Genomic DNA, 27,366 nt, shown 5'->3' with positions numbered 1-27,366 from the left:
CACCGTATGTATCCGACAGAAAAGACTTTCCTCTATATGATAAGGGAATTAGTTTTGGAGTAAAACGCTTGTGTTCTACGGAATCGATAAAACAATATTTGATTACAAAATAAGTTACACCCAAATCGCAAATCATGGGTCTTTGAGACTTCTATAAAAAGTTCGATTTTGGAGTACAATTTTGTTGTACGAGAAAGGCAAAAAAGTATTCAATAATGTTACATTCTCAAATATCTATTCAAGTAGTATAAGCATTAATAGCGTATGGCTATGGAAGAGGAAGTTATTATCCCTAATTGCCGTTAGTTTTCTCATGGAGGGACAGCTCTCCGTTTCACCTCGTGATTGAGGCAATTTTACTCTATGCTTCATTGTGATGTTCACGAATGTTCTCTCGAATGATAGAAGTAAAGCTAGTGTATGGGTTCTATGACTGATTCATAAATTAGAATCCTCTTCTAACCACAATCATTTCGATTACGTGAGCTGTCATCTGCAGATGAAAATGAGAAAGATTGAAGGGCTTGTTGAATGATATGAAAACAATGCTTCTGAAAATAGGGTTGAATCATAGGAGCACATATCGTTTTAATATACAGCTTGAAATATGTTATAAGGTATCCCAGAGTATGTGGGATTTGAAAGTTATCATTTAGTAAAATTGTTAAAGCATGCTTAGTGTACACAATGCTCAGCTTATATTTTACAACAGAATAAATTGGAGGAATACCTATAAAAATATGTAATGCGCACACTTTACCAAATTGTAGTAATTTGATAGTTTGAAAAGAGGGACCATAGTCTGGGAAATGTTGTCCATGTTTGGACAAGGAAAACGTAAAGTACTTTAAGAGCCCCAGAACGGCTCAACCGGTTGGTAGAATCAGATTCCAATATGATGTAGTGCCCCTTGTGGAAAACTAGCTGGAGACCTGTGTCGTTTTGACTCCTTCACGTGTTCGCTCAGGCCTGATGTTTTGCATAAAAGTAGCCTCCGATCATGCATTACATCGACAAGCTTATGCTGGAATCTCGGCAATTGGTGCTTCGACGTAAAGTAATGGTCACATTCCCTCTTGAAGAGCTAGTACGATCCAGCTTGGCAGAATGAAATTTTAATATGTCTCAGACTAAAGATGCATTTCTAAACTAAACAAGCTCAAGTTCTTCAATTTCTAGCCCGATTGATGGTTGGCGAAATGAATATACATGGAAAAATTACTAAATGAAACCGTCTGCACTATAAATGGGTGTCTCACTCGCCTGTGCAATAAATTTAATGTTTAGCAACGATATTTTTCAAAATTTTGAAATGTGCTTTGGCCAATGGATAAATTTGACTTAAGACACAAAATGGTGCGTGAAAGTTTACTTTTGTTGTATGTAAGATTGCGGAATCATATCGTGGAAGATGTAGAACAGATTAGATTTTTACGTAACTTTACATATCTTTTCAGAACATTTCCAATACATAGCATAAAAATGAGAAAAATTAAACTAACATCACCATTTCCACACATAACCATGTCACCTTATATCGCCACCCATCTTCGACGCCACGACGAGTATTAAATATGTCGACCATTCAACCGGCAATGAATCGTTGATGCGTCCCGCCACGTGGGTGGACCCCGTCTCGACTGCATAGCATAAGCTTCTGCCGATTGCCACTGCCGCCGCACGAGATATTCGGAAAATAAGTTAAACGCCGGTAACGCCCTGGTCACAGCATGGGGCAGCTACCAACCACCCGCTGGTTATTTCGTTGAATGAACAAACGAGTTAAACACATATAAATATAACCAAGGGATATGGTCAGGTTGGCAGCGAAGTACAACGTTGATGTAAATCTCCGATGATCGTCGCTTGCCGGATCGAATCAGAATCGAAAACATTTATTGTCCGATGCAGTATCGTATTTATTTAATACGTACATGTTTGTTCTAGGAAATTTGTTACTTTGAAAAGCAATTATTTAACTTATCGTGCGTTGCTGGAGATAACACTCAATGAATTTATGTTCTGCGTTGTAAATGCTCTGTTTTGAAGAGAGAATTATTAATTCAATATGCTTCAATGGCTGCAGACATTAATTCAGTTTTTTGGAACGTTATTTAACGAGCTCATTATAATATTGATGCTTTTCAGTTAAATATTTCATATTGTGTTAAGATACATTATTCTACAAACTATTCAAAGTACAAAAACGTCATACATTTGTATAAGAATTTTGAGCATGTTGCAAACAAATAGCATTTGCTAAGATACCATTTTTGTCGCACTGTAATTGAATTCAGTCGAACCTGTATAAACTAATTTAAATTTTCCCACATTGACTTGATAGAAGAATTGCACAATAAAATATCAATACATGATTTCACCGCAAAACACAATACAATATCGGGACTCTGGTACGAGCTATCCGATTATCGCAATCGTGAGACGCCTCCGGAACAGATTATAAGCATACAAACTAGACAGACAGTTGCTTCCAAGAGGTTTAACGTCCTACGAACGTGAGAAAGCGAGACAAGAAGAACAAAGAAGCCACAAAAACGATTCGTCTCAAATATAGGACCTTAAAAAGCGCGACAAATTAGGCAATGATTAACACATTAGGTTGCCGTGCCGCCAGCCGACCACTAGCTGCGGTTACGCACTCACGCACGCTCCTGTGGTGTTCAGCTGGTACGATCTACCGACGACTGACCGACCACCCGAGCAAAGGCTCATCAATCTTGTGGCAGTTTTCGTTACAAGGCCCTGTCGGAAACGTTGGTGGCCGTTGGGAAATCTTGATTCGGAGATTCTTTTCTATGGCCTTTTACGGCGAGGTTAGTTTGAAACATAGCACCAGATTCGGCCACCAAATGCGATCATGATAGGAAAAGATCTACATTGATCATTAAAATTCCGTTCGGTGAGTAGAAATGGACGATGCTGCAGAATGACTGATGGAACAAAGGAGCCAAATATAGTCATCAACTGTCAAAAACATGCTTTGATCAAATGTGAGTAAATTTCGATAGATTTCCATTATCTTATCAAATAGTAATCGATACTTTGAGCTTTCGTTTAACTAAACATCTTTTTAATCACCCATAACTTCTACTCAGCAGCATCTAGGATTCAGCTTTATGAATGAAAACACCAAATCGATCGAGCTCGTGCCAAGGGGAACAAATCTCATAAATCCATCAAAGATTTTTACGACACTTCTAATGGTAACCACCAATTTGGAGCAGCGAGAACAGGTCCGCCCATAATGAACCGAAATTGACTGTCCGAAACCTTTTCCAAAATGCCGAAATTGATTCGTGAATAATTTTACACCTAACCCGATAGTCCACCGGGCCACCAACCGGCCATAAATAATATATTTACACACTCCGCCAAATCCAGCGTGGTAGATGTGACGCCTCGCTTCTCTCCGCCCAATTCTGGTTAGCTTTATTAGCAAAAAGAAGCTTCAACCGATAAGCCGCAGATTTATTCAAATTAGATTCGGTCCGAATTGACCATATTTGTACCTTCTCGAAGTGTTGAAGCATTCTCTTTATGCAATCGAAAATGGCGCCAAAGTAAACTGATAAGGGAATTACTTTATTTTGGAATGGATTACATGGGAAGGGATCAGTGACGAAAACACGGTTTCTATAATTTGAAAAATAAAATCAAGTTTTCAACAACAAAAATAAAATCAAGTTACTCTACAACTTGGCTCGCCTAGTGTATACTTCATCATAGCAGAAACAGACGCAGGGGCGCAGTACGAAGGAGCCTCAACAAAGGAGTCAATAGATCTTACCTGGGTCAGAGCTAAAGCGAGCAGCCGTCTTCAGGATGGAGATCTTTAACATTGGTCCTACATATGTAACCCTAGGATTGATAAGGACCCACGAGTGAGTTTTGTGTCCATCGAACTGGGCTTTGGGACAGTTCATCAAATGACGTTTAGTCGAGTGACATTTATTCGAATGGACATTCAGTCGAATAGACATTTGGTCGAATGGATATTTAGTCGAAAGGACATTTAGTCGAATGGAAAGTTAGTCGAATGTTGAAAGCGAATATTAAAAGGTAATTTAGTAAAATAGATAATACGAATTAACGAATACGGAAGGCAATGGGTATTGTTCACCTGAGCAAACGGAACCTTCTGGAGACTCTGGTGTACTATGGAAAAATAGAAAACCTGCAGAAAAAGCAAAATATTAGATACTAAGATGGTGAAATACCGTCTATTCTATTTTATGGCACAAGCTCAAAAACTAATGATATCAATGTAATTATGCCAATACTTCATCGTAGTCGACTTTGGAAAGTTTTGTGAATTGACATTTAGTCGAATGACATCTGGTCAAATAACATTTCGTCGAAAGGACGTTTAGTTTAAGGGACATTTGGTCGAATGGAAATAGTTTTTTATTCTTTTCATTGATAATCCTTCTTTCACTCAATGTTTATACAAAAATTAGTTCAAAAATCTCTGGACAATATTGGTCCAAAAAACTCTCTCTTTCAATTATGGAGGCCAATAATTGATTGACATTCTGCAACGACAAGTTGATTCTTTACCGAAAATTGATTAAAGAGTGTCGTTTTTCCCTTTACCATGATATGTAGTACAAACGAACGCCATTGAAAAGCCCCTTACCTGCATGGAATATCTGCTCCTCATGTTGTAAACTTTGTACAAGATTTGAAAATGAATGAAAATGCCAAAAAATTTAATGTTTTACCATACTTTGAATCAACAATATTGAACTCAATCGAATGCATTCTGATTAGGTGGAGATGGTCAAAATTAGAAACATTGCTAACGATCATGATTTGATAGATATATAATAACTTCGGTGCAAAATCAAATTCTGCTGTCCCCTGGGTCCGGACTGTGAGATTTTTCATATGATCAAATAGCCATTCTTTACAACTGTTTTGTTAAACTTTCTTCAATTCAATTGATTCATCTTGCTAAGGTATCAGAAAACCACATAAATAAGCAGAAACAAAAATTGAAAATGATATTGGAAAAGGTGGGTTTTGTGATTTATATTGGCTTGAAAGAAACCGTTTTGGCAGCAGTGTTCATTTCACACAAAGTATTATTAAAAATAGCAATTTTGGGAAGTTTGTCACTTATTATTTCTAATAAATATGCAAGTGTATTATCTTTATTTCAATCCCCTCACAATCAAAACACAACAATTTGTTATACAACTCATTTTTGTATGAAAGTAAGGAATGACAGACACTTCCTCATGTCCTTACGTGATGGATATTCCAGATGGTCATCCTGTGCTCACAAAATCGTTGTGAGAAAAGTATGGATTTATTGAAAAATTGGGTCACTCCTGCGGGGTCGTACACTAATTACGTAAGCACTTATGGGGGAAGGGGAGGTCTGCTATTTTCTTACGCTCCATATAAATAAAAAAATATTTGTGTGGAAAAAATCTTACATGGGGGGAGGGGGGCTTGAAAAACTCAGAAAAATGCTTACGTAATTAGTGTACGGCCCCTGCTCTAAAGCGCATTACGTGGAGTTATATTTTTAGCAACATGTTTGTGGGTTTCGGTCTTCCGAGATGTACATCGTGTGAATAATATCCCCATCAATATTTCTACGAAAACACCAAATATCTTTGAATTTCGCGGCAGCAAGAATTAAATTATCCAAAGGAGTCCCCAAAATTGTTATGGACACCTAAAAAGTAGGAAGGTAGTAAAACTATGAATTTAGAAAGAAATAATTGATTGAAATTCTAGTTTGAATATAAAATCCTGAGATAAAACCATATTTCACGTTTCGAACTCCAGCAAAATTTTGACAGCTTGGAATAGAAAATTTAATTAGTCAAAGACTGCTGAGATCTATCTATATAAAAATTATAGTGTACACAGCATATGTCAAAAGGGGTGATGCAACGTATTATGGCACCGTTGCGTAAAAAGCTGGATATAAAGTAACATATTGCGAGAACAGAGAAAACTTCTAATTTTGCGGAGCTAAGAAGCAGAAGAAGACTCAGTGTCGGAAACTTCAAATTACATGCACTGTGCGAAAAGTGTTGATATTCCTTGATATCAAGAATATTCAAGAAGTCTAAAATGTTTTTCTAAAACGCATAAATACGTTCCGAAATACCTTGAAAGTACCATAAAACTTTTTTTAAATATATAGCGGCATGTAACCCTCGTTTAAAGTTACATTTTTTCTTTGATTTCAATAATCAACATTTGCACCGAAAAAATCAACCAACATTATTTTCCGTGCATCAAGTGATTTGAAGTTTGCGGAACAGTTTTCCGATGGTCGACCGTCGGATCCTCGTTCGAATTTTTCTATCTTCTCGCAATAAAAACTAGTTCCATCACAATTCGATACTGTTGTTTCATAAGGGCCAATGTCGCAAACGTAAACAATGCCTTTTCCTGCAAATTCCTCAACAACTAACAATCACATGGAACTGGTGGCGCTCCGCGCCTTCTATCGAACGAAAGTGGAAAATACCGCCAGAAGTCTCTAATCTTCCTGAAATCAGCAGAAGAAGTCAATGTTTACTTTTGCGACTTTCGCCCTTTTGAAACAACAATGTCGAATTCACAAGCTACAGGCTCCATCACCACTCTAAACTATTCTAATCAAATACTATTTCTTCAGTATGCAACGCATACATTTAATTGCCAGTGTTGCCAGTTTCACAAAATTTCTCAAAACGTTACGCAACAGTGGGAATTTAGAGTAGGATATAAAAAGTTTAGCTGGAGAGAGAATTTGGAGTAGGATATAAAAAGTTTAGCTGGAGAATCAAATAAGCTCTACTAACACATTTTAACATCTACAACTTCTTCTTCTTCTTCTTATTGGCATTACATCCCCACACTAGGACAGAGCTGCCTCGTAGCTTAGTGTCCATTAAGCACTTCTACAGTTATGAACTGCGAGGTTTCTAAGCCAAGTTACCATTTTTGCATTCGTATATCATGAGGCTATGATACTTTATGACCAGGGAAGTCGAGACAATTTCCAATCCTAAAATTGTCTAGACCGGCACCGGGAATCGAGCCCAGCCACCCTCAGCATGGTCTTACTTTGTAGTCGCGCGTCTTACCGCACGGCCAAGGAGGGCTCCTAACAATAACAATAATAACAATAACAACTTAAAGCAAGTGAAAATAATAACTGTTCTCAATAATGTCATTACTCACAAAATAGGAAAATAGGAGAGGTTTTCGTTAAATGGCTTATGTGTTCGGCACTGGGGGATCTCCCCCTAATAATTGACTATTTTAGAATTCAATTTTCAAATTTTCTGGGGCGGGGGGGAGGAGTGGTGTTAACAAATGGGTATGAGGAGCAGGCATTGAAAGCGTGAGTGAAATGGACGAGCATTGATCTAATTGAATCATAGCATCCTATGCCAGTGAGTGAACAGCCTTGCTCAGATGGATACCAAACAATGATTATGAACGATCGTTGCTGCGTAAACAACGAGCAACAGAGTTCGCCAAGCTAAACTTGGTATGGTATCCAGGGAAGCTACGATTGGAGCATTTGTGGTACGCTCGCTCACCTAGAATAAAACCAAAATACATCAGGTGTTCTGCTTTATTCACTCTGCTTTTAAGTAGCTGGGATGGAGGAGAGAAAGTATCAAAGCCTCCCATGCAGTGTATCAGAGTTCCATTCTCATAGCGGACTCAATTTTCCTAATGTCTGGAAAGATTTTTCTAACAGCGTGTGGTAACAACACTCATTGTTAGGTTACCAAGTGATTTGCTTCACTCAGTTGTCTCCCATTGGTGAGCGATGAAGATATTTAAACATTGAATCAACGAACGCCAAATTTCAACGATCTAGAAAGCATCAGCGATTAGGCCGCAGTAGAGCATCAAGTTGGCATGAATTTAGCCGATTTTTACTCATGATCTGATTTTTTTCAATGCCTGATGAGGAGGCCCAGATATTACGAAATAAACGAGGCAATAGTTGAGCGGATGTCATGAGGTCAGCTTTGAGCATCTCAGCTGATATGCGATCGATCTCTGGGGCTTTGTTTGATTTCATGCGCTCGATGCTGTTTGAATCTCTAGTATTATGTGTTATTATTATTATATTATTATTATTATATTGTTATTTACTTGACGATAGTGGAATCAATTAAGAAAGGATGAGAAGCGAGAAATGAAAAGTGAAAAGTGGGAAGAGAAAAGTAAACTGAGAACCAGAGAACTCCTTCCTTCTTCTTTCTTCCTTCATCCTTCTTCTTAGCCCTTTCTTCCTCCTTCCTTTTTTCTCCTGCTTTCTTCCTTGTTTTTTTGCTTCCTTCTTGCTTCTCTCTTTCGTCTTCTACATTTTCCCTTCTTTCTCCTTTTTTCTTCTTTCTACCTTCTTCCTTCTTTCTGCTTCCTTCTTCTTTATTCCTTCTTTTTTTCTTCTTTCGAGTGCGTGTTTTCTCTTGTTTCGGACAGTGTTCTGCATTGCGCGGCCGGTAATAAATTTAATCAGTTCAGTGCGTGTTTGTTCGGAGTAGTCATCGAGCAAGCGTTGTGCAGTGCGTTTTTTAGTCGTCGCGAAGTAGTTAAGATATTGGCTTTCCGTTTTTGTATCATCATGAATATGGCGTCGCTCAAAAAAAAAAATAGTCGCTTAGCAAGGCGATTTCCAATATATTTCCTTCCCAACTAACATACTATTCCTTTTCAGTGCATACTTTACAGCCACGAAGCCACTCAGAGAGACGGTGAGAGCCCACCACATCTAATACACTCTAAGCGTGAGTGTGCCTATCATCATCGGCAGACTCTCTCCGCTCGCCTGCTCTTCTACAACGAATTGGAAGCATACAACATACCCAGTCAAACTCGTAAAGAAACACAGAGGATGGGACTCGCAACTATAATGACGTGTTGTGACGAAAAGTATACAATTAATTGATAAGAAAATTATGTTGAGCTTTTTAGTGGAATGTTTTCACCTGTCATAAGACGAGTTTAAACAATCCCATTGAATTCCACCACTTAATTGTTTCTTGACAGATTCGTATTTCGACCTCAACAGTAAGGCCGTCTTCAGTGTCTCGTACTTGACTCGACTAGTCGATCTCGGTGGTGACGTCATCGGTAACACTCGACTAGTCGAGTCAAGTACGAGACACTGAAGACGGCCTTACTGTTGAGGTCGAAATACGTATCTGTCAAGATACAATTAAGTGGTGGAATTCAATGGGATTGTTTAAACTCGTCTTATGACAGGTGATACAATTAATTAACAAATTTGCTAGGGAAATACTGTTAAGCGACATGGAAAACATTAATGAACATTTATTTCCTTACTTCTAATAGGGACACATATTTATTGGGGGACAGTGTGCTCTGTGCGTTCTGCGCTATTACATGACGTCACGACTAACTTTCGCGCATCTCCTTCACATTCTGCGCTCCTGTTACCAAGTCCACTTTTGAGAGCAATTGGCAACGACACCTTCGACGATCGGTGACGTCATCGGTAACAGTCGATAGCCCTCTAAATAGTATGCGCTCCTATTAACTGGTTAGGTGGTGGCAAATTAGCTCACGCTCTCACGCTCCGTGATGACGGACCTAATTACTTGTCGGCGGGGTAGCACTCACGACAAAGGAAAACAGCGCGATGGCTTTAGCGGCACGACTGGACAACAAATTCCTCCGCGGCGCCCTCCTTGGACGCCGCACTCCGTACAAAAAAAGATGGGAGACTCACCGTATCGATGACCGTTGGGCGGGGTCGATGCTCCCCGGCCAGGGCAACGCTTGAAGCGTGTTGTGAATCGCGATGGCGGTTTGCCGACGGGGTCACTTGATTGCCGGTAGCTTGACGGACCGGCTGGTGGATTCCGTCCACTTAGAGGTCCCCTGGCCTCCTCGGACCGATATAGTGACGGATCGTCCGCTTCTGGCCGGTTGGCGACTGCCAGGAATCTTTCGTCCGTAGGGGATGAAGCGCGCGCTTGGGTGCGCGGAATTCGCTGCGGGTGAAATATAAAGCCAATCTGATTGTTTCACTTTAATTACTACAACCGCACACGAATAACACGCACACTTGATTTGCCTACAGCAATTGTAACAAACGAAACACTAACAACAAACGCGTACTTCTAACTCCTTGGAGAATCACGGACGAAATGCTCGAGTCTGTGAATCCTCAGATTAAGGAAGGTGGGACTCGGACACAACCGGAAGTACGTCATTTCCCGACCCCTTTGTGTACAATCGTGGCTTTATCGGCACGATTGATAACTTGACCAGATAGTCGCGCTGCTATCCCTTTCCCACCTTATCCAGGAAACAAATGGCCTCGACCTTGGAAAGCTTGGCTGCTTGATTAATGCTCGCTTGCCTATGTCAAGGGAACATTATATCTAAGTTTATTGGCGTTTGAAAGATTTGTATACTTACAATCTAATTTATTTACAAAATCTATTTACAAACTATATACAAAATTACTGTATGCTACAACTATTCAATTGGTGAGCTGTGCATTATTTGTTGTTTCTCGGCCAATCACGACTAGCAACTACATGGGTACAGTCAATCAAGCTTAGCTAAGCTATTCTATCTTTTTTCTTTTTTCGTCTTTCTTCTTTCTTCTTCCTTCTTTCTTCTTTCTTCTTTCTTCTTTCTTCTTCCTTCTTTCTTCTTTCTTCTTTCTTTCTTCTTCCTTCTTCCTATATCCTTCTTCTTCATCCATCTTCTTTCTGTCATCTTAGTTCTTTCTTCTTCTTTCTTCCTTCTGCCTTCTTCCTTCTATATAATTCCTTATTCTTTTTTCCTTATTCCATTTTCTTTTTTCTCTTCTATCTTATTGCTTCCTTCTTCCTTCTCCTTCTTGCTTCTTCCTTTTTCATTCTTTCTTCTTCTTTTTTCCTTCTTTCTTCTTCCTTCTTCTTTATTCCTGCTTCCTTTTTTTCCTGCTTTCTTCATTCTTCCTTCTTCATTTTTACATCTTCTTTCTTCTTTCTTTCCTTTTCCTTATTTCAAGGATCAAGGAAAAAGCATGAAGAGGAAAAAGGAAGAAGGAAAAAGTAAGAAGGAATATTTTTTCCTTCTTCCTGTTTTTTCTTCCTGCTTTTTCCTTGATTCTATCTTATTTCTTTTTCCTTTTTCTTTGTTTATTCTGCATTCAGAGATGATCTTGCTTCGTATTGCTTCTTCTTACAGCACTTCTTACTTCTCACTACTTACTACTCACTTCTCACTTCACACACTTAGTAAGGAAACGTATTTCAACTATTTGGCCAAACGGCATTTGGCCGAATGGCGTTCGGCTAAATGACCCTTTCGGCGAAATGACATTCGCCCTAACGGCCAAATGATCTTAAACCGGCAGATCATGCTGTGGTGGTGTTGGCCTGGCTGGCACTTGAAAAAGTTGTTCGAAGTGTTCGAACCAGCGTTTCAGCTGGTCAGTTGGGTTGATCAAAAGCTGACCATTCGCGTCTTTCACAAGCGTCGTGATATATCGTAGAGGAGGCGAATGTCTCCGGTTGCTGCGGCTCTCTCTCCTTCATTGGCAAGAGAGTCCGTCAACGCTCGCTTGTCGCGATGACATGAGCTTTTCGATAAGAAAATTATTTTAAGTTTTTAGTGGAATATATTCACTTGTCATCAGACGAGTTTGTACTATTCCATTTCATTCTACTACTTTATTGTACATTTGACAGATACGTATTTCGATCTCAATAGTAAGGCCGTCTTCAGTGACTCGTACTTGACTCGACGACAAGTGATGAGCTTTTCACTTTCTTCTCCAGAGCCGAGTATCGTTGACGGGCTAAGACATTGGATCCTCTGGTTTCTGTTCGCTCTATCGTGGCTTTGGCATCTCTTCGCTCCTCTATCTTCCTCCAGGTCTCATCGGTGATCCATTGTTTTCTCTGGGTGCGCAGTTCGCTCAGATTATCCTCGCTGGTGGCGATAAAGGCATTCTTGATGGTGGTCCATTGGTCTTCCACGCTGCTACATTCCGGAATATCTGCAGCACGCGTATCTACCCAAGTAACCTAAAGTTTCTTTAAAAGTATGTTTTCTCTTAATCAGTGAAAACGTACTTTTAAAGAAACTTTAGGTTACTTGGGCAGTTGTACAACGAAGGACCGAAAGTCTACTAGGGGTTTGAGAATGTGAAAATTCGGTCTACGTGGTTCATGGACAGCCCCCAAGATCGAAGCCTAAGCAACATTTTTAGTTTTATAATGCTCTTGTAGGCCATTATTTACTCTATAAGAGTGCCTTAAAACTATTATCATACGATATTGTTACTGGGGAGGTGCTTCAGCTGCTTTGAGTCTTTGAAAATCGGCTGGGTAGCCACATACAGCGATGACAAATTTTCCCAGAGTACATTGGCCACCTCCGGAATTAGTACGATCTTCCGAATCGATGAAGATAGGTGTAAGATCTAGGATTGCCCCTTTCAGTATTCAATTTCTTCCACAATTCGGCGGTTGATTGCGCCGCATTTATGGAGTCAAGGAAGCCCTACTTTTGGCGTTTTAGATACCCATTTGGTTCTCATAGTATCTTTGTTTGTTTGGGGCCCTTCTTAGCCTAGCGGTAAGATGCGCGGCTATAAAGCAAGACCATGCTGAAGGTGGCTGGGTTCGATTCCCGGTGCCGGTCTAGGTAATTTTTGGTTTGGAAATTGTCTCGACTTCCCTGGGCATTAAAGTATCATCGTGTTAGCCTAATGATATACGAATGCAAAAATGGTAACTTGGCTTAGAAACCTCGCGGTTAATAACTGTGGGAGTGCTGAATAAACACTAAGCAGCGAGGCGGCAATGTCCCAGTGGGGAATGTAATGCCAACAAGAAGAAGAAGAAGAAGAAGTATCTTTGTTTGTAGATTTCCAAATCGGGGAAACACTCTCGAGTGTTCGGAGGGCTTTTCATAACAGCACGAAGGCTTTTCGTCTTAAACTAGTGGCTATAATTGAAAAAGATATAGATTTAGTTATAATGTTTTCATCAATCACGAGTACTTAACACGTTATTCAAATTCTATAATATTATGGAAAACACACAAAACCTCCCAATATAGTTCACTAAAGTATACGGAAGAAAATAAATCAGAAAATCTGCACGAAGCAAATGTGATATCTCTGGTTCAGAAGTAAATTCCAAAAACCAAAGTTTCGTCTGACCAACTTGGATTTAATTTTTAACTCCTGCGAAACATTGCATCTGTTTTTTTTTATTTCCTCGCCTCTCCACATAGCTGTACGATCAACGGATGCACCTCACCACTGCCAGCAAACCGTACGCGTGCGCTTCCACTGAAAAAGATTTATGTGATCGGAATTGCTACGATTCGATTCTTTTCTGCCGTTGTTGGATGGGTTTTTCTCCCATTCTGCCGAGCGAGCGCGCGCGTCCCCGACCGGCAGTACTTTTTCTCCTTTCGGGCCATCCGTTTTGGGTGGTTGGATTCTTTTGTGCTTTGTGCACCGCGACACGTATTGTGAAGCCAATAAAATAAATACTAATTTATGATCTTGTCACACGTTTACGCCGCAGTCAGCTGGTTGATTGGAATTTAATAGATTTTTATGGAATGGCTTTTTCGTGGAAATTGTTTCTATAAAGTTGTATCGTTTCAATTTGGGGAAGTTCAGAGGGATAAATTGTGTTTAGCGGTTCCTTGGGCGTAACAATTCCGGCAAACTTCTATATTAGTTATTGTTTATCTTATTCGATCATATGAATCTTGACATCATCTCATAACTGTAACTTTTTTGTCCTGGCTACCGCAGCCATCACCATCATCCAGCAGGGAAGATCTTTCACGGTCATTGGGAACCATCAAAACCGTCAAAACAATGTTCCCTCTAATCGGATGATTGACAGTCAATCGGATTCCGTTGAGTGAAACCACTTCCCAAATTTATCGCAATTTCCACGCATATCAATCAAGGCTGCGCGCACACCCGCGCTCCACGATTGACATCGATACGTCGGTGTCGCACACTGCCGCAGGTCGATCTAATTTCCTTTTCTGTTTCACTTATGCTCCCCACCCATTGTGGTTTCAGCATTGGCGCAATCATCTTTTGGGCAGCGCCGGCCGGCATATGAAGACTGCGAACAGCCGCCGGAAATAGCCTACGGGAGCGCCCGCATCACCGTGGACGAGACCGAAGAGTTTGTGACGGCCCGGTACAGCTGCCCGGCGGGATTCAGGCTGGAGGGGAAGGCGGACATTCGATGCGATATCGACTCGGATGAGTGGCAGGTCAAGGAATTGCCCAAATGCGTAAAAGGTGAGTGCCTACTGTTTGACACTGAATACCTAAATATAAATATTCGGCAGCTGTAACGTGTATAAATTGCGAGTAACGATGGAACATTATTTTTCGATATATGTTAGAATCAAGATGAATCCAATTAGTAAGAACCTTTGTTTGAATAGAGAAACGTAGATTAAGAAAGGATGCTACGGATTCTATTATGAAGAATATTGTATGATGACATGTTTTAATGGAGGATGCGCAGGAGTTTATGCAATTCACTCATTTAATGGATTTGTATACAAGAGCGGGGTATTCACTCATTCATTATACGGCCTGAAAAGAATCAAAAGAATCAAAAGAATCAAAAGAATCAAAAGAATCAAAAGAATCAAAAGAATCAAAAGAATCAAAAGAATCAAAGGAATCAAAAGAATCAAAAAGCATCAACGGAATCAAAAAATCAAAAGAATCAACAGAATGAAAAAATAAAAAGAATCAACGGAATCAAAAGAATTAAAATAATAAAAGAATCAAAAGAATCAAAGTAATCAAAAGAATCAAACGAATCAAAAGAATCAAAAGAATGAAAAAAAATCAAAAGAATCAAAAGAATCAAAAGAATCAAAAGAATCAAAAGAATCAAAAGAATCAAAAGAATCAAAAGAATCAAAAGAATCAAAAGAATCAAAAGAATCAAAAGAATCAAAAGAATAAAAAAAATCAAAAGAATCAAAAGAATCAAAAGAATCAAAAGAATCAAAGAATCAAAAGAATCAAAAGAATCAAAAGAGTCAAAAGAATCAAAAGAATCAAAAGAATCAACAGAGTCAGAAGAATCAACAGAATCAAAAGAATCGAAAGAATCAAAAGAATCAAATGATTCAAAAGAATCAAAATAATCAAAAGAATCAAAAGAATCAAAAGAATCAAAAGAATCAAAAGAATCAAAAGAATCAAAAGAATCAAAAGAATCAAAAGAATCAAAAGAATCAAAAGAATCAAAAGAATCAAAAGAATCAAAAGAATCAAAAGAATCAAAAGAATCAAAAGAATCAAAAGAGTCAAAAGAATCGAAAGAATCAAAAGAGTCAAAAGAATCAAAAGAATCAAAAGAATCAAAAGAATCGAAAGAGTCAAAATAGTAGAAAGAATGAAAAAAAATAAAAAAATCAAGAGAATCAAAAGAATCAAACGAATCAAAAAAATCAAAAGAATGAAAAAAAATCATCGGAATCAAATGTATAAAAAAAATCAAAAGAATTAAAAGAATCAAAAGAATCAACAGAATCAAAAGAATCAAAAGAATCAAAAAATCAAAAGAATCAAAGAATCAGAAGAATCAAAAGAATCAAAAGAATCAAAAAATCAAAAGAATCAAAGAATCAAAGAATCAGAAGAATCAAAAGAATCAAAAGAGTCAAAAGAATCAAAAGAATCAAAAGAATCAAAAGAATCAAAAGAATCAAAAGAATCAAAAGAATCAAAAGAATCAAAAGAATCAAAAAAATCAAAAGAATCAAAAGAATCAAAAGAATCAAAAGAATCAAAAGAATCAAAAGAATCAAAAGAATCAAAAGAATCAAAAGAATCAAAAGAATCAAAAGAATCAAAAGAATCAAAAGAATCAAAAGAATCAAAAGAATCAAAAGAATCAAAAGAATCAAAAGAATCAAAAGTATCAAAAGAATCAAAAGAATAAAAAAAATCGAATTAATCAAAAGAATCAAATGAGTCAAAAGAATCAAAAGAATCTAAAGAATCAAGAGAATCAAGAGAATAAAAAGAATCACAAGAATCAAAAGAATCTGAAAAATCAAAAGAATTAAAAGAATTAAAAGAATCAAAAAAATCAAAAAAATCAAAAGAATCAAAAGAATCTGAAAAATCAAAAGAATTAAAAGAATTAAAAGAAACAAAAAAATCAAAAAATTCAAATGAATCAAAACAAATCCAAAAAATCAAAAGAATCAGGAAATCAAAAAATCAAAAAAATCAAGAGAATCAAAAGAATCAAAAGAATCAAAAGCATCCAAAGAATCAAAAGCATCCAAAGAATCAAAAAAATCAAAAGCATCAAAAGAATCAACAGAGCCAAAAAAAAGAAAAATTAAAATAATCAAAATAATAAAAGAATCAAAAGAATCAAACGAATCAAAATAATCAAGAGAATCAAAAGAATCAAAAGAATCAAAAAGTCAAAAGAATGAAAAAAAATCGAAAGAATCAACAGAATCAAAAGAATAAAATATCAAATGAATAAAAAAAATCAAAAAAAAATTAAAAGAATCAAAAGATTAAAAAGAATCAAGAAAATCAAAAGAACAAAAAAAAAATCAAAAGGATCAGAAGAATGAAAAAAATCAAATGAATCAAAAGAATCAACAGAGTCAGAAGAATCAACAGAATCAAAAGAATTGAAAGAATAAAAAAATCAAAAGAATCAAAAGAATAAAAGAATCAAAAGAATCAAATGAATCAAATGAATCAAATGAATCAAATGAATCAAATGAATCAAATGAATCAAATGAATCAAATGAATCAAATGAATCAAATGAATCAAATGAATCAAATGAATCAAATGAATCAAATGAATCAAATGAATCAAATGAATCAAATGAATCAAATGAATCAAATGAATCAAATGAATCAAATGAATCAAATGAATCAAATGAATCAAATGAATCAAATGAATCAAATGAATCAAATGAATCAAATGAATCAAATGAATCAAATGAATCAAATGAATCAAATGAATCAAATGAATCAAATGAATCAAATGAATCAAATGAATCAAATGAATCAAATGAATCAAATGAATCAAATGAATCAAATGAATCAAATGAATCAAATGAATCAAATGAATCAAATGAATCAAATGAATCAAATGAATCAAATGAATCAAATGAATCAAATGAATCAAATGAATCAAATGAATAAAATGAATCAAATGAATCAAATGAATCAAATGAATCAAATGAATCAAATGAATCAAATGAATCAAATGAATCAAATGAATCAAATGAATCAAATGAATCAAATGAATTAAATGAATCAAATGAATCAAATGAATCAAATGAATCAAATGAATCAAATGAATCAAATGAATCAAATGAATCAAATGAATCAAATGAATCAAATGAATCAAATGAATCAAATGAATCAAATGAATCAAATGAATCAAATGAATCAAATGAATCAAATGAATCAAATGAATCAAATGAATCAAATGAATCAAAAGAATCAAATGAATCAAATGAATCAAATGAATCAAATGAATCAAATGAATCAAATGAATCAAATGAATCAAATGAATCAAATGAATCAAATGAATCAAATGAATCAAATGAATCAAATGAATCAAATGAATCAAATGAATCAAATGAATCAAATGATTCAAATGGCACAAGTCAATGAAATAAATTAAATTAGGAATGAAACAAATTTAGAAAATAAATTAAATCAATCAATAATGACATCACATTGGAGGTTTGCTGAACTGTGACCCAATTTCAAAGAATTGGCTGCATGGTGGACTGCATTATATGAGAGATTGTTTATGCAAGAGTCTCCGAAGATCGAACACAGAACAGGATACTACCACAGGAGCTATTGCTGTCCGAAAGCGCGGATTTGGGTGGAGTAGCTGGTAAAGCAAACGGAACGAGCACTGACAAAGTCTGAAAACGGCTTCTCACAGCCACAACGTGTAGAGCTGGCAAACTGTAGGGCCATCGTGTTCAGAACGTGGTTATCAGTAAATATTAAAATTTGTTTTATTACCACACACGCTGCCATTTGTTATGGGATTTTGCGACAATTCGACTTGTTCCATACTTTCCACATAGCAGACAAAACGAAAAGCCAGGAAATTCCAATAGATTCGATTTCAATTTCTTCAAAGTCCTATAATCTCTTCCAACTTCCTCCTTCTTGACTTCCACGTGTGACTGTGTGAGCCAACTGGAAAACTCACTTTTATTGAATCTGAAAATTTTCTTACTTCGGATGATGACGTTCAGGCTGGGCGAATGTGAATCAGCTTTTTCAAATAGGGTAACTGGTCCGGTTCTTCGTCTCATAACTTCCTCGACAATCCTTTCTGACACAACACTAATATGTTTGTTTTCTTACTTTTATGATTTTTATAGCATAGAACATGCAGATAACAAAAAAAAATCTGCGAAATCTGTGTTTTATTTATTTTTTGTTGGAGATGTGAGGAATTTTTGACCGGGAGATGGAAATTGGAACAGTTCCCCTATATGTGTTTTCACAAGCCCACAAGCAACAACTTTTCGCAGAAGTCGCGCTGAGCTGATAATACTATACAAGCGATTTCGATTTTGTAGAAGAAATTGTTTCGCCCACGCTTTCGCCGAACACCCGCTCAACGGAATCGACAAATGTAAAAATCGTAGGCTCACGAACAAGGAAAGACGAAGCGGGTCTTGCCTAGTCGTTCCCATACTACCACCAGCCGTCATGTTGTTTATTGGCTCTATACCGAATTGCTAATAAAGTTGATCTTCGGGAATGATTCCCCCAAATTAACACTCAGAAATTACCTCATCCGAGAATCAAAATCAGCTCCTCTTTTGGGCGGTCGGAATGCCGGAGAGTTGTCTTGTCCACCAATCCACCTACTTCGGCACCTTTCACGTGTGGCAACATGCCGCTGATGCCGCCGCCGGTGCAATCGGAACGATTTCACAATAATGTCATCGCAAGGCTTGGGGACCGGGGGAGTCCCACTCTAAAAAGCGATTGTTCTATAATTTACGACTGTGACAGACGACTTTATCCCGCATATACAATTTTTCAGACTCTCTCCCACTTATGGCGAAGCTCATAAATAACGCACATTGTGTATGTGTGGGGGGTGTAAGGGGAGGGAAGATCCGATTCCTGCCGTTGGTCGAATGGGTTCGAATGCCCGCTGCTTTCCATGATGACGACGGTATGAAGCATCATTTTCGCAGAAGATTAGTGCATAGCTCATCATAAAAGCAATAACCGGCCGGATGGGTTCATTCCAGTTTGCGTAATCGAGCGAGGATTCTTCAGTCGAAGTTGAATACTGTGGCATATGGCGTAAGCAAAGTTGGAGAAAATCCACCGCTCCAGTTTCTGGCTCCCTAAACAGTTTCCGTTTCCATTTGTTACGGATGATTTGGGGTCAGGGAGATTTGGGATTTGAAGTTTGTGGGCATTATTTGATGGATGTATACAAAGCTTCGGGTTGATTGATGTGATGAATTATTCACAGGAGTGGGCAATAAATGTTGAAACGCCACAATCAATTCAGCAAACCATATCGAATGTGATGATTTATGTATTTAATTTGATTGTGTTTCTTGGTGGTTAGCATCTGCATGAATAATGACAATTGAGGTTCCCCCAAACACACGCCCTTCGCTTGGCGCCTGCAATTCTATCGTCGTTGGTATGGTAGCGTAAATGGAACATTGCATGCAGCGGCCTAGTAATAGGGTCATGGCAGTGTCGCGTGTGTTTGGGGGTATCTTTATTTTATATGAATTGTCGAAAAGAAACTTCGAGCAGACTAATATTTGTGCTAGTTTACGAAAATGGACTATCTTGTTCACATTACTGGCTAAAGGCAATATCTGACTAATCATAAACCTTCACCAATAGAATCGATCCTCGAGGGGTGAGTACCATCCGTCAGTAATCTTTCCGATGATTTTCCGAAATTCGTAACATGCGACAAGAATATCAAAGAGAAACCCAACAAGGATGTCAGCGAGAGCATCCAAGGTAGTAACGAGTGTCTAGCGAAAATAACCAAGCGTTCCATTCAAAATCTGTCACATCGCTGATCTATAATTTTCCACGCCGATTCAAGTTTGAAGAAGTTTTCAGAATTTTCCATGGAAATTCCGTAGAACAAGTAAAATTTCCGTTGAAGTTTCCGATTGCTATTCGTGAAAATTCCAATCATTTCCTTAAAAATGTCATACAAATTCCCGTACAAGCTTTTCCAAAATTTTCTCGATAAAGCTTTCGTCCAAATGATCTGCTAGGGCAAACGACATTTTTGGCCGACACACCAGCTGTGCTATATGCCTCTCTCGATCGTACACATTTATTTTTTTACCGGGATCTCAGCAATTTGTGCAACTTTTACCGAGATTCGCACAGCCGAGCCCCAGCAAACATGTTTTCCGCCGAGATTGCTAAAAGTTGCTAAAAATCAGCAGATAATTTGCCCGTAATCAACTAACAAAGGTTTTTTTTGGCAGGATATCAGTTTTTATTTGGCTGGGCACGAGGATGTGCGGATTTTTGCCGAGCTGCAGAATTAAAAACTGAGTTGTACAAAACAAATGTACACATATGCATTACATGCAGATTATTCTGAGTGCTGATTCGAATGGAGGAATAAGTTACCCAGAGAATACAAAAGTATCGTATAATGCAATTTAAGTTTTGAAAATATGATGTTTGGTATGACACTTGATTTCCATCTTCTTTTTCAATAACTCCACATTCTAACTGGAACTTTACTGCATTACATTACTGCAGTTATTCAATGAAACACAGCAAATAATTTTGGAAATCCAACGACGTGTAAAATTGCAGCTTATCCTATCAAATGAATTAACATTCGATATTCGATACAATACATTCGATATTCGATACAATTAAATTTGATTGAATTTTACGTGCAAGTGCCGTTTAAATTTATTTCGATTTAAAAGAATAGTTAGATCGATTGGAAGTTACGTGCTAAATGCAAAATGCTCCAAATATGTGCATGGAAATACATTTAATATCATATCATATTTTTATCTGTGAAGCTTTTCAATACTAATTGCATGAATATGTATCTCTTGCGGCAATTGCACTGCTGTATTTTCTAAAATCGACATTTGAACCCGGGCAACAAGATTATCAAATCCGATCGGTTCAATTATAGTTAGGGAGGCACAAAAATATCATTTAATGAAATAAATTTTGAAAGCCATATGAAATAACTTTTGAAGCCATATAAGTTTCATATGATCGGTTTTGCTTATTTCCTTATATTGAACTTTGAACCAGTGCTCGGTTAATCCGTTTACTGGTTCTAATTGGTTCAAATATGGCCCAGGAAGTACAAAACTACCATAGAATGTCATAACTCATGAAATCATTCTGAACCGGTACTCGATAAATTCGTTTACCGGTTCTAATCGGTTCAAATATGGTCTAAGAAGTAAAAAACTAGTATGAAGTTTGATAAGTCGCATGATGGTAAGTGACCCCGTCCGGCGGAAAATCCGGAATGAGCAATACAGGTATTCTGGAGTAATGAAAATCACTTTTTTGCAGCTGTAAATCACGAGTCCCGAACTCTAGAACAGTTTGGAGGACCCAGAATGTCCCAAATCTATCACATACTAGCGAAAGAAACCCAGCTTTGCCCGGGTGTTGCAAACGTCCCAATGAACTATTTGCATCACCGCACTCTATATCAATTTCCATGCGTTTGTTTTGTTTTCCTCAACAGCTGACCCAAAATTGTATTCTAATGATTTTTTTACATTCCCCATTCACCAACTTTTAGTATATACAAACCTTGCGGATCCAAAAACGAATCAATGAGGGAAAAAAGTTAAATCGTCAGGAAAGAAATCTCAACTCATTTTTATTATACAGATGTTGACCTTTAAAAGCTGTAATGGGCATAATTGAATGTATACGATACTTTCAGTATTGCGCTTTTTGCACTTTATAAGAGTTCTGCGAGATTTTTTTTCTCACAGTCATCTTTTTCTCACACTCAATACACTCAAAAAAGTTTGATTTTCCGTGTATAATATTTGTGTGTGAGTGCTCAATCTGAAAACAAATAGACGTCAAATCATGGCGGGAATCGATTTAGTGTACACGCTTACATGTGACTAACGAGTAATGGGTTATAATTGGGTAAATTTCAGTAACAAAAATCGATCAACCCGAAATGAGAGTGAGTGTGAGAAAAAGAAGCGGGCAAATCACGATCAACACATAACTCTTCAAATTGGTGAAATCGGCAATAACGAAATCAGATTTTCTGCAGTAGTATATCTCAAGTCCTAAACTCAAGGATAGTTTGGGTGGCCTAGAACATCCAAGGAAGATTAAAAGTAAATAATTGTATATCACGATGATTCTGAGGCAGCACAGTTTGCTGCCTATATTCCAATTATTTGTATTTTACGAACTTCAAAGGGGGAAGGGCCGTTTGGCTGAATACCGCTCGGCCGAATGCCATTTTGCCGAAAGTTGTTTAGCCGAATATAACATTTGCTCAAACAGACCATTAGGCCGCAAGGTCATTTGGCCGAATATGTCATTTGGTCGAATAGGACATTTGGCAGAATGGGACATTTAGCCGAATAGACGTCTCATTTCTTACACTTTGAAAAGTGAGTAGTGCAAAGTGAGAAGTGAATCGTCTCATTATTTACTTCTCATTTCTCACTGACGTCGCACTTTTTACTTCGCAATACTCACTTTTTACAGTGAAAAATAAAGAAGGAAAATTGTGAGAAGTTAGACGTCTATTCGGCCAATTGTCCGATTGGCTTTGGGACAGTTCGTCGAATGACATTTCGTCGAATGACGTTTAGTCGAATGGCATTTAGTCGGAAGAACATTTGGTCGAAGGGGCATTTAGTCGAATGAACATTTAGTCGAATGGAAGTTTAGTCAAATTGACATTTAGTCGAATGGACATTTGATCGAATGGACATTTAGTCGAAAGGGCATTTAGTCGAATGGAAAATAAGTCGAATGTTGAAAATGTTTAGTCGGTAATAAGGGTAATTAGTTAAATGGATAATTCGTCAATAGATTTGATTACATATTCCACAAAATACATGAATAAACTGATTAGAGGAATTTAGTGGACGTGAGGGAGTTCGGTCAACAGCGGAAAAAATGAATACGGATTCCCAGTGAGGATTTTTCACTTGAGCTAACAGAAACTTCTGACCCTGGTGTATTATAGAAAAATTGAAAACCTACAGAAATAGCAAACTATTAGGGACTGATGGTGAAATACCCTCTATTCTATTTTCCGGTACATGATCAAAAACCAATGATATCAATGTTATTTTGCCAATACTTCATCGTAGTCGGCGTTGGAACACTTCGTTGATTGACATTTAGTCTAATGACATTTCGTCGAAAGGACGTTTAGTCTAGGGGACATTTTTTCGAATAGAAATGGTTTTCTTATTCTTTTAATTGATACTCTTTCTTTCACTCAATATTTATACAAAAATTACCTCAGTATAAAACTGTCTTCCAACCATAATTCGTTAATTATTGGCCGAAAAAATGAATTCCAAACCAAATAGTCATATATCCTAATCTATTCAACGTTATGTCTAACGACAAACATCATTCGACTAAATTTCTCTTGACCAGGTGGTATAGATTCATTGTAGTCGGTTAGAGGAGTTCACCAAAGTCAATATGCAGTCGGGAATACTCTCGGAATATTCATTGGTTTCGTATTATTCATTCATTTAATGAACCCTTCATTCTCTGGACAATATTGAAGCAATAATTATGTGACTTATAGAAACACCGCAATAAACCATTCATTTTATTATTGTTATTGACTAAAGTTCTTTTCTTTCAAATAGCCATTCGACTGAACGTTATTAGACTAAATGTACCAAGATTTTTAATTCTCAACTCTAAAATCTGAGTTCGACTAAATGTCCATTCGACCAAATGTCCTGCGTCTCTAAAGGATTAAAAAACATTTTCGACCAAATGTCCCTTCGACAAAATGTCCATTCGACGTAATGTCCTTTCGACCAGATGTCATTCGACTAAATGTCATTCGACGAAATGTCTTTCGACGAAATGGTATAGATTCTGTCTGATTCAGCCAAATGTGCTTTTCGGGTAAATGCCCTATTCGACCAAATGTCCTATTCGGCCAAACGAACCTTTCGGCCAAATGACCCTTTTGACCAAATGTCCTATTTGGCCGAATCACCTATTCGGCCGGATGACCCGTTCAGGCAATTGACTTTCGGCCTAATGGTTTATTCGGCCTAGTGGCATTGAAGACAGTATTTATTTTTATGCACCGTGCGATATTATGCAACCATTTTTCGTTTTAGGGTCATACATATATGTTACCTTGGGCAAGAAAGGGGTAATGTGTTATTCGGTAAAGTGGCATTCGAACAAATGTCTTTCCGCTGTAGGATTTTCGGTCACGGGAAGGACGTTTCAGAATGTCACCAGCAGCCGAATTCCGGTCGAAAAATCTCTTGTAAGTAAAGAAATTCTCGAAGACATTTTCAAAATTTTCTTATTTGGTAATTCCGACGAAAGTGTGGACATTTTTTTTTGACAGATGAAAAAAAACGAGAATTAAATTTTTTTTTCTAATTTTTGTGGGTGAAATTCGATAAGAGATTTTTCGGGAATGAAATTTGAGTCTCCACTTCCCATAATGAGTGTAATATAATGTGGGAAATATTCTCGGTTTTCTGGGCATGCATCCTAAAAGCTCAGCTAAAGCTAAGCTAAAGCTAAGCTAAAGCTAAGCTAAAGCTAAGCTAAAGCTAAGCTAAAGCTAAGCTAAAGCTAAGCTAAAGCTAAGCTAAAGCTAAGCTAAAGCTAAGCTAAAGCTAAGCTAAAGCTAAGCTAAAGCTAATAAAAAGCTAAAGCAACTAGCTAAAGCTAGCCCCTAAAAGCTAAGCTAAAAAGCTAAGCTAAATAAAGCTAAAAAGCTAAACTAGTAAAAGCTGGTGGGGTGGCTAAAAAAGCTAAGCTAAGCTGAAAAGCTAGCTAAAAGCTGGGGCTAAGCTGGCTAAGCAAACTAGCTAAACTAAGCTAAACTGGGGCTAAAGTAGCTAGCTAAGTGGGAGCTAACTAGAGAGCTAAACAGGTGGGGTGGAAACTAGTAGTGAGGAACAGGTGGGCACAGGGGTAGACAGGGGTGAGTGGGAAACAGGATAGGGGGCTGAACAGGAGACAGGCTGGGGTGGGAGTGGGAGGCTCAGGGGTGGGAGTGGGGTGGGTGGAACAGGGGCTGGGCTGGGGTGAGGAACTGGTGGGCTGGAACAGGCTGGGGGGTGGAGTGGGGAGTTCAGGTGGGGAACAGGGTGGGGCTGAACAGAGACTGGGAACAGGTGGGGTGGGAGTGAGTGGGGTGGGGTGGGAGCTGTTTGGTGGGGTGGGAACAGGGTGGGGTGGGGCTGGGCTGGGGTGATTGAGGCAGGAACAGTGGGAACAGGGCTGGTGGGGTGGGTGGGAACAGGGGCTGAACAGGTGGGGCTGGTGAGTGGGAACAGAACAGGGCTGGGAACAGTGGGGGGTGGGAACAGGTGGGGTGGGTGGGCTGGGGCTGGAACAGGTGGTGGGTGGGAGCTGGAGAGTGGTGGAGTGGAACAGAGTGGGGGAACAGAACAGGGGCTGAACAGAATTGGGGGTGGAACAGGGCTGGCAGACAGGGGCTGGGAACAGTGGGTGGGGTGGGTGGGTGGAACAGACAGAGCTGGAGTGGGGCTGAACAGGAACAGGAGTGAGACAGGTGGGGAACAGGGGTGGGAACAGAATGGGCAGACAGGGAGCTGGGAACAGGTGGGCTGGGGCTGGGCTGGGAGGAACAGAACAGGAACAGGTGGGGCTGGGATGGTGGGCTGGAACAGGAGACAGGCTGGCTGGAGTGGGGCTGGAGTGAACAAACAGGCTGGGTACAGAACAGGAGCTGGTGGGGTGAGACAGGGGCTGGGCTGGTGAGTGGGGGAGACGGTGAACAGGGGCTGGAGAGCCTGAGGTGGAGCTGGGGCTGAACAGGGGTGGGAGCTGGTGAACAGGGCTGAGCAGTGGAACAGTGAGGTGGTGAGTGGGGTGAGCTGGGGCTGGTGGGGCTGAGGAACAGGGCTGGGAGGCTGAGGAACAGGTGAGGCTGGGGGAACAGGGGTGGTGGGGAACAGGGTGGGGAGTGGGGGGTGGAGTGGGGGTGAGGCTGGAACATTTGGTGGGGCTGGGGTGGAACAGACAGGGCTGGGAACAGGTGGTGAACAGGGCTGGGGCTGGGGAACAGGGTGGGAACAGGGCTGGAACAGGGGTGGGGTGGAACAGGGTGGGAACAGGTGGGAACTGGGAACAGGTGGGTGGGGTGGGAGCTGGGAGTGGGTGGGGTGGGGTGGAACAGGGGCTGGGAACAGGGGTGGGGCCTGGGGCTGGGGGCTGGGTGGGTGGGAGCTGGTGGTGGGGAACAGGTGGAGCTGGAAGTGGGTGGGGGCTGAACATCGCTTAGACAGAGTGGGCTGGAACATGGAACTGGGCTGGGGTGCTAAAAGCTGAACAGCTGGGGTGGTGGGGCTGGGGCTAAAACAGCCAACAGGTAACAGCCTAAGCTAAACTAGCTAACTAACTTCTAAACTAAACTTGCTAAGCTAAAACTTAAACTAAAAGCTAACTTTAAAGCTAAACTAAAACTAAAGCTAAAACTAAACTAACTAGCTAAAAGCTAAACTTCAACTAAATAAACTTAAGCTAGCTTAGCTTCAAGCTAACTAAGCTAAAGCTAAGCTAAAGCTAAGCTAAAGCTAAGCTAAAGCTAAGCTAAAGCTAAGCTAAAGCTAAGCTAAAGCTGAATGCTAATATTTCTGTTAAAAATCACAACAATGTTGTTGTTACTGCATATTTTCATACTTATCATTTTCAATTCCTTCGTTGTTTCGGTAACAATAAGCTAAAGCAAGTTTTATTTTCAATATGAGGATGTTTTGAACAATCAGTATGCAAATAGTTGTCAAAAGACATCTTGTGGAAAATATGTGATATAAATATTTTTCTTCGTAAGAAATTTTCTTTTTTTCTTTCGCTTCAGTCTATCGGAATACATAGAAACAAAGACAAAGAAACAAAGAAATTTTTCATTTTTTTCTTGAACCTTCTGAATTTGACTGCAGGTCGAAAATTGAAAAAAATATTATTCTATTCAGAAAAGTCCTTTAACTATTTCTGCTAAACCACCTGTTAGGGAAAAGAGCTTTTTGAGCCAAATAAATAATTCGGCTGTATGTTCCTTTCGGCCGTATATCGCTTTCGATTAAATAACATTT

The 27,366-nt window shown here is 38.6% G+C and overlaps 1 protein-coding gene across 3 annotated transcripts in view; it reads left to right on the top strand.

Moving 5' to 3' along the window:
• LOC134217628 (fibrillin-1-like) overlaps positions 1-27,366 on the top strand; it is a 355,498-nt gene that overhangs the window by 48,265 nt on the left and 279,867 nt on the right. For all 3 annotated transcript variants that reach the window (XM_062696431.1, XM_062696430.1, XM_062696429.1), the window contains exon 2: positions 14,075-14,302. In XM_062696431.1, coding sequence (XP_062552415.1) covers positions 14,075-14,302 — 228 coding nt within the window. The remainder of the gene's footprint in view (positions 1-14,074; positions 14,303-27,366) is intronic.

Source organism: Armigeres subalbatus, chromosome 2, assembly GCF_024139115.2.
Source record: "Armigeres subalbatus isolate Guangzhou_Male chromosome 2, GZ_Asu_2, whole genome shotgun sequence".
Classification (NCBI taxonomy): domain Eukaryota; kingdom Metazoa; phylum Arthropoda; class Insecta; order Diptera; family Culicidae; genus Armigeres; species Armigeres subalbatus.
This window is presented reverse-complemented; position numbering and strand designations above follow the sequence as displayed.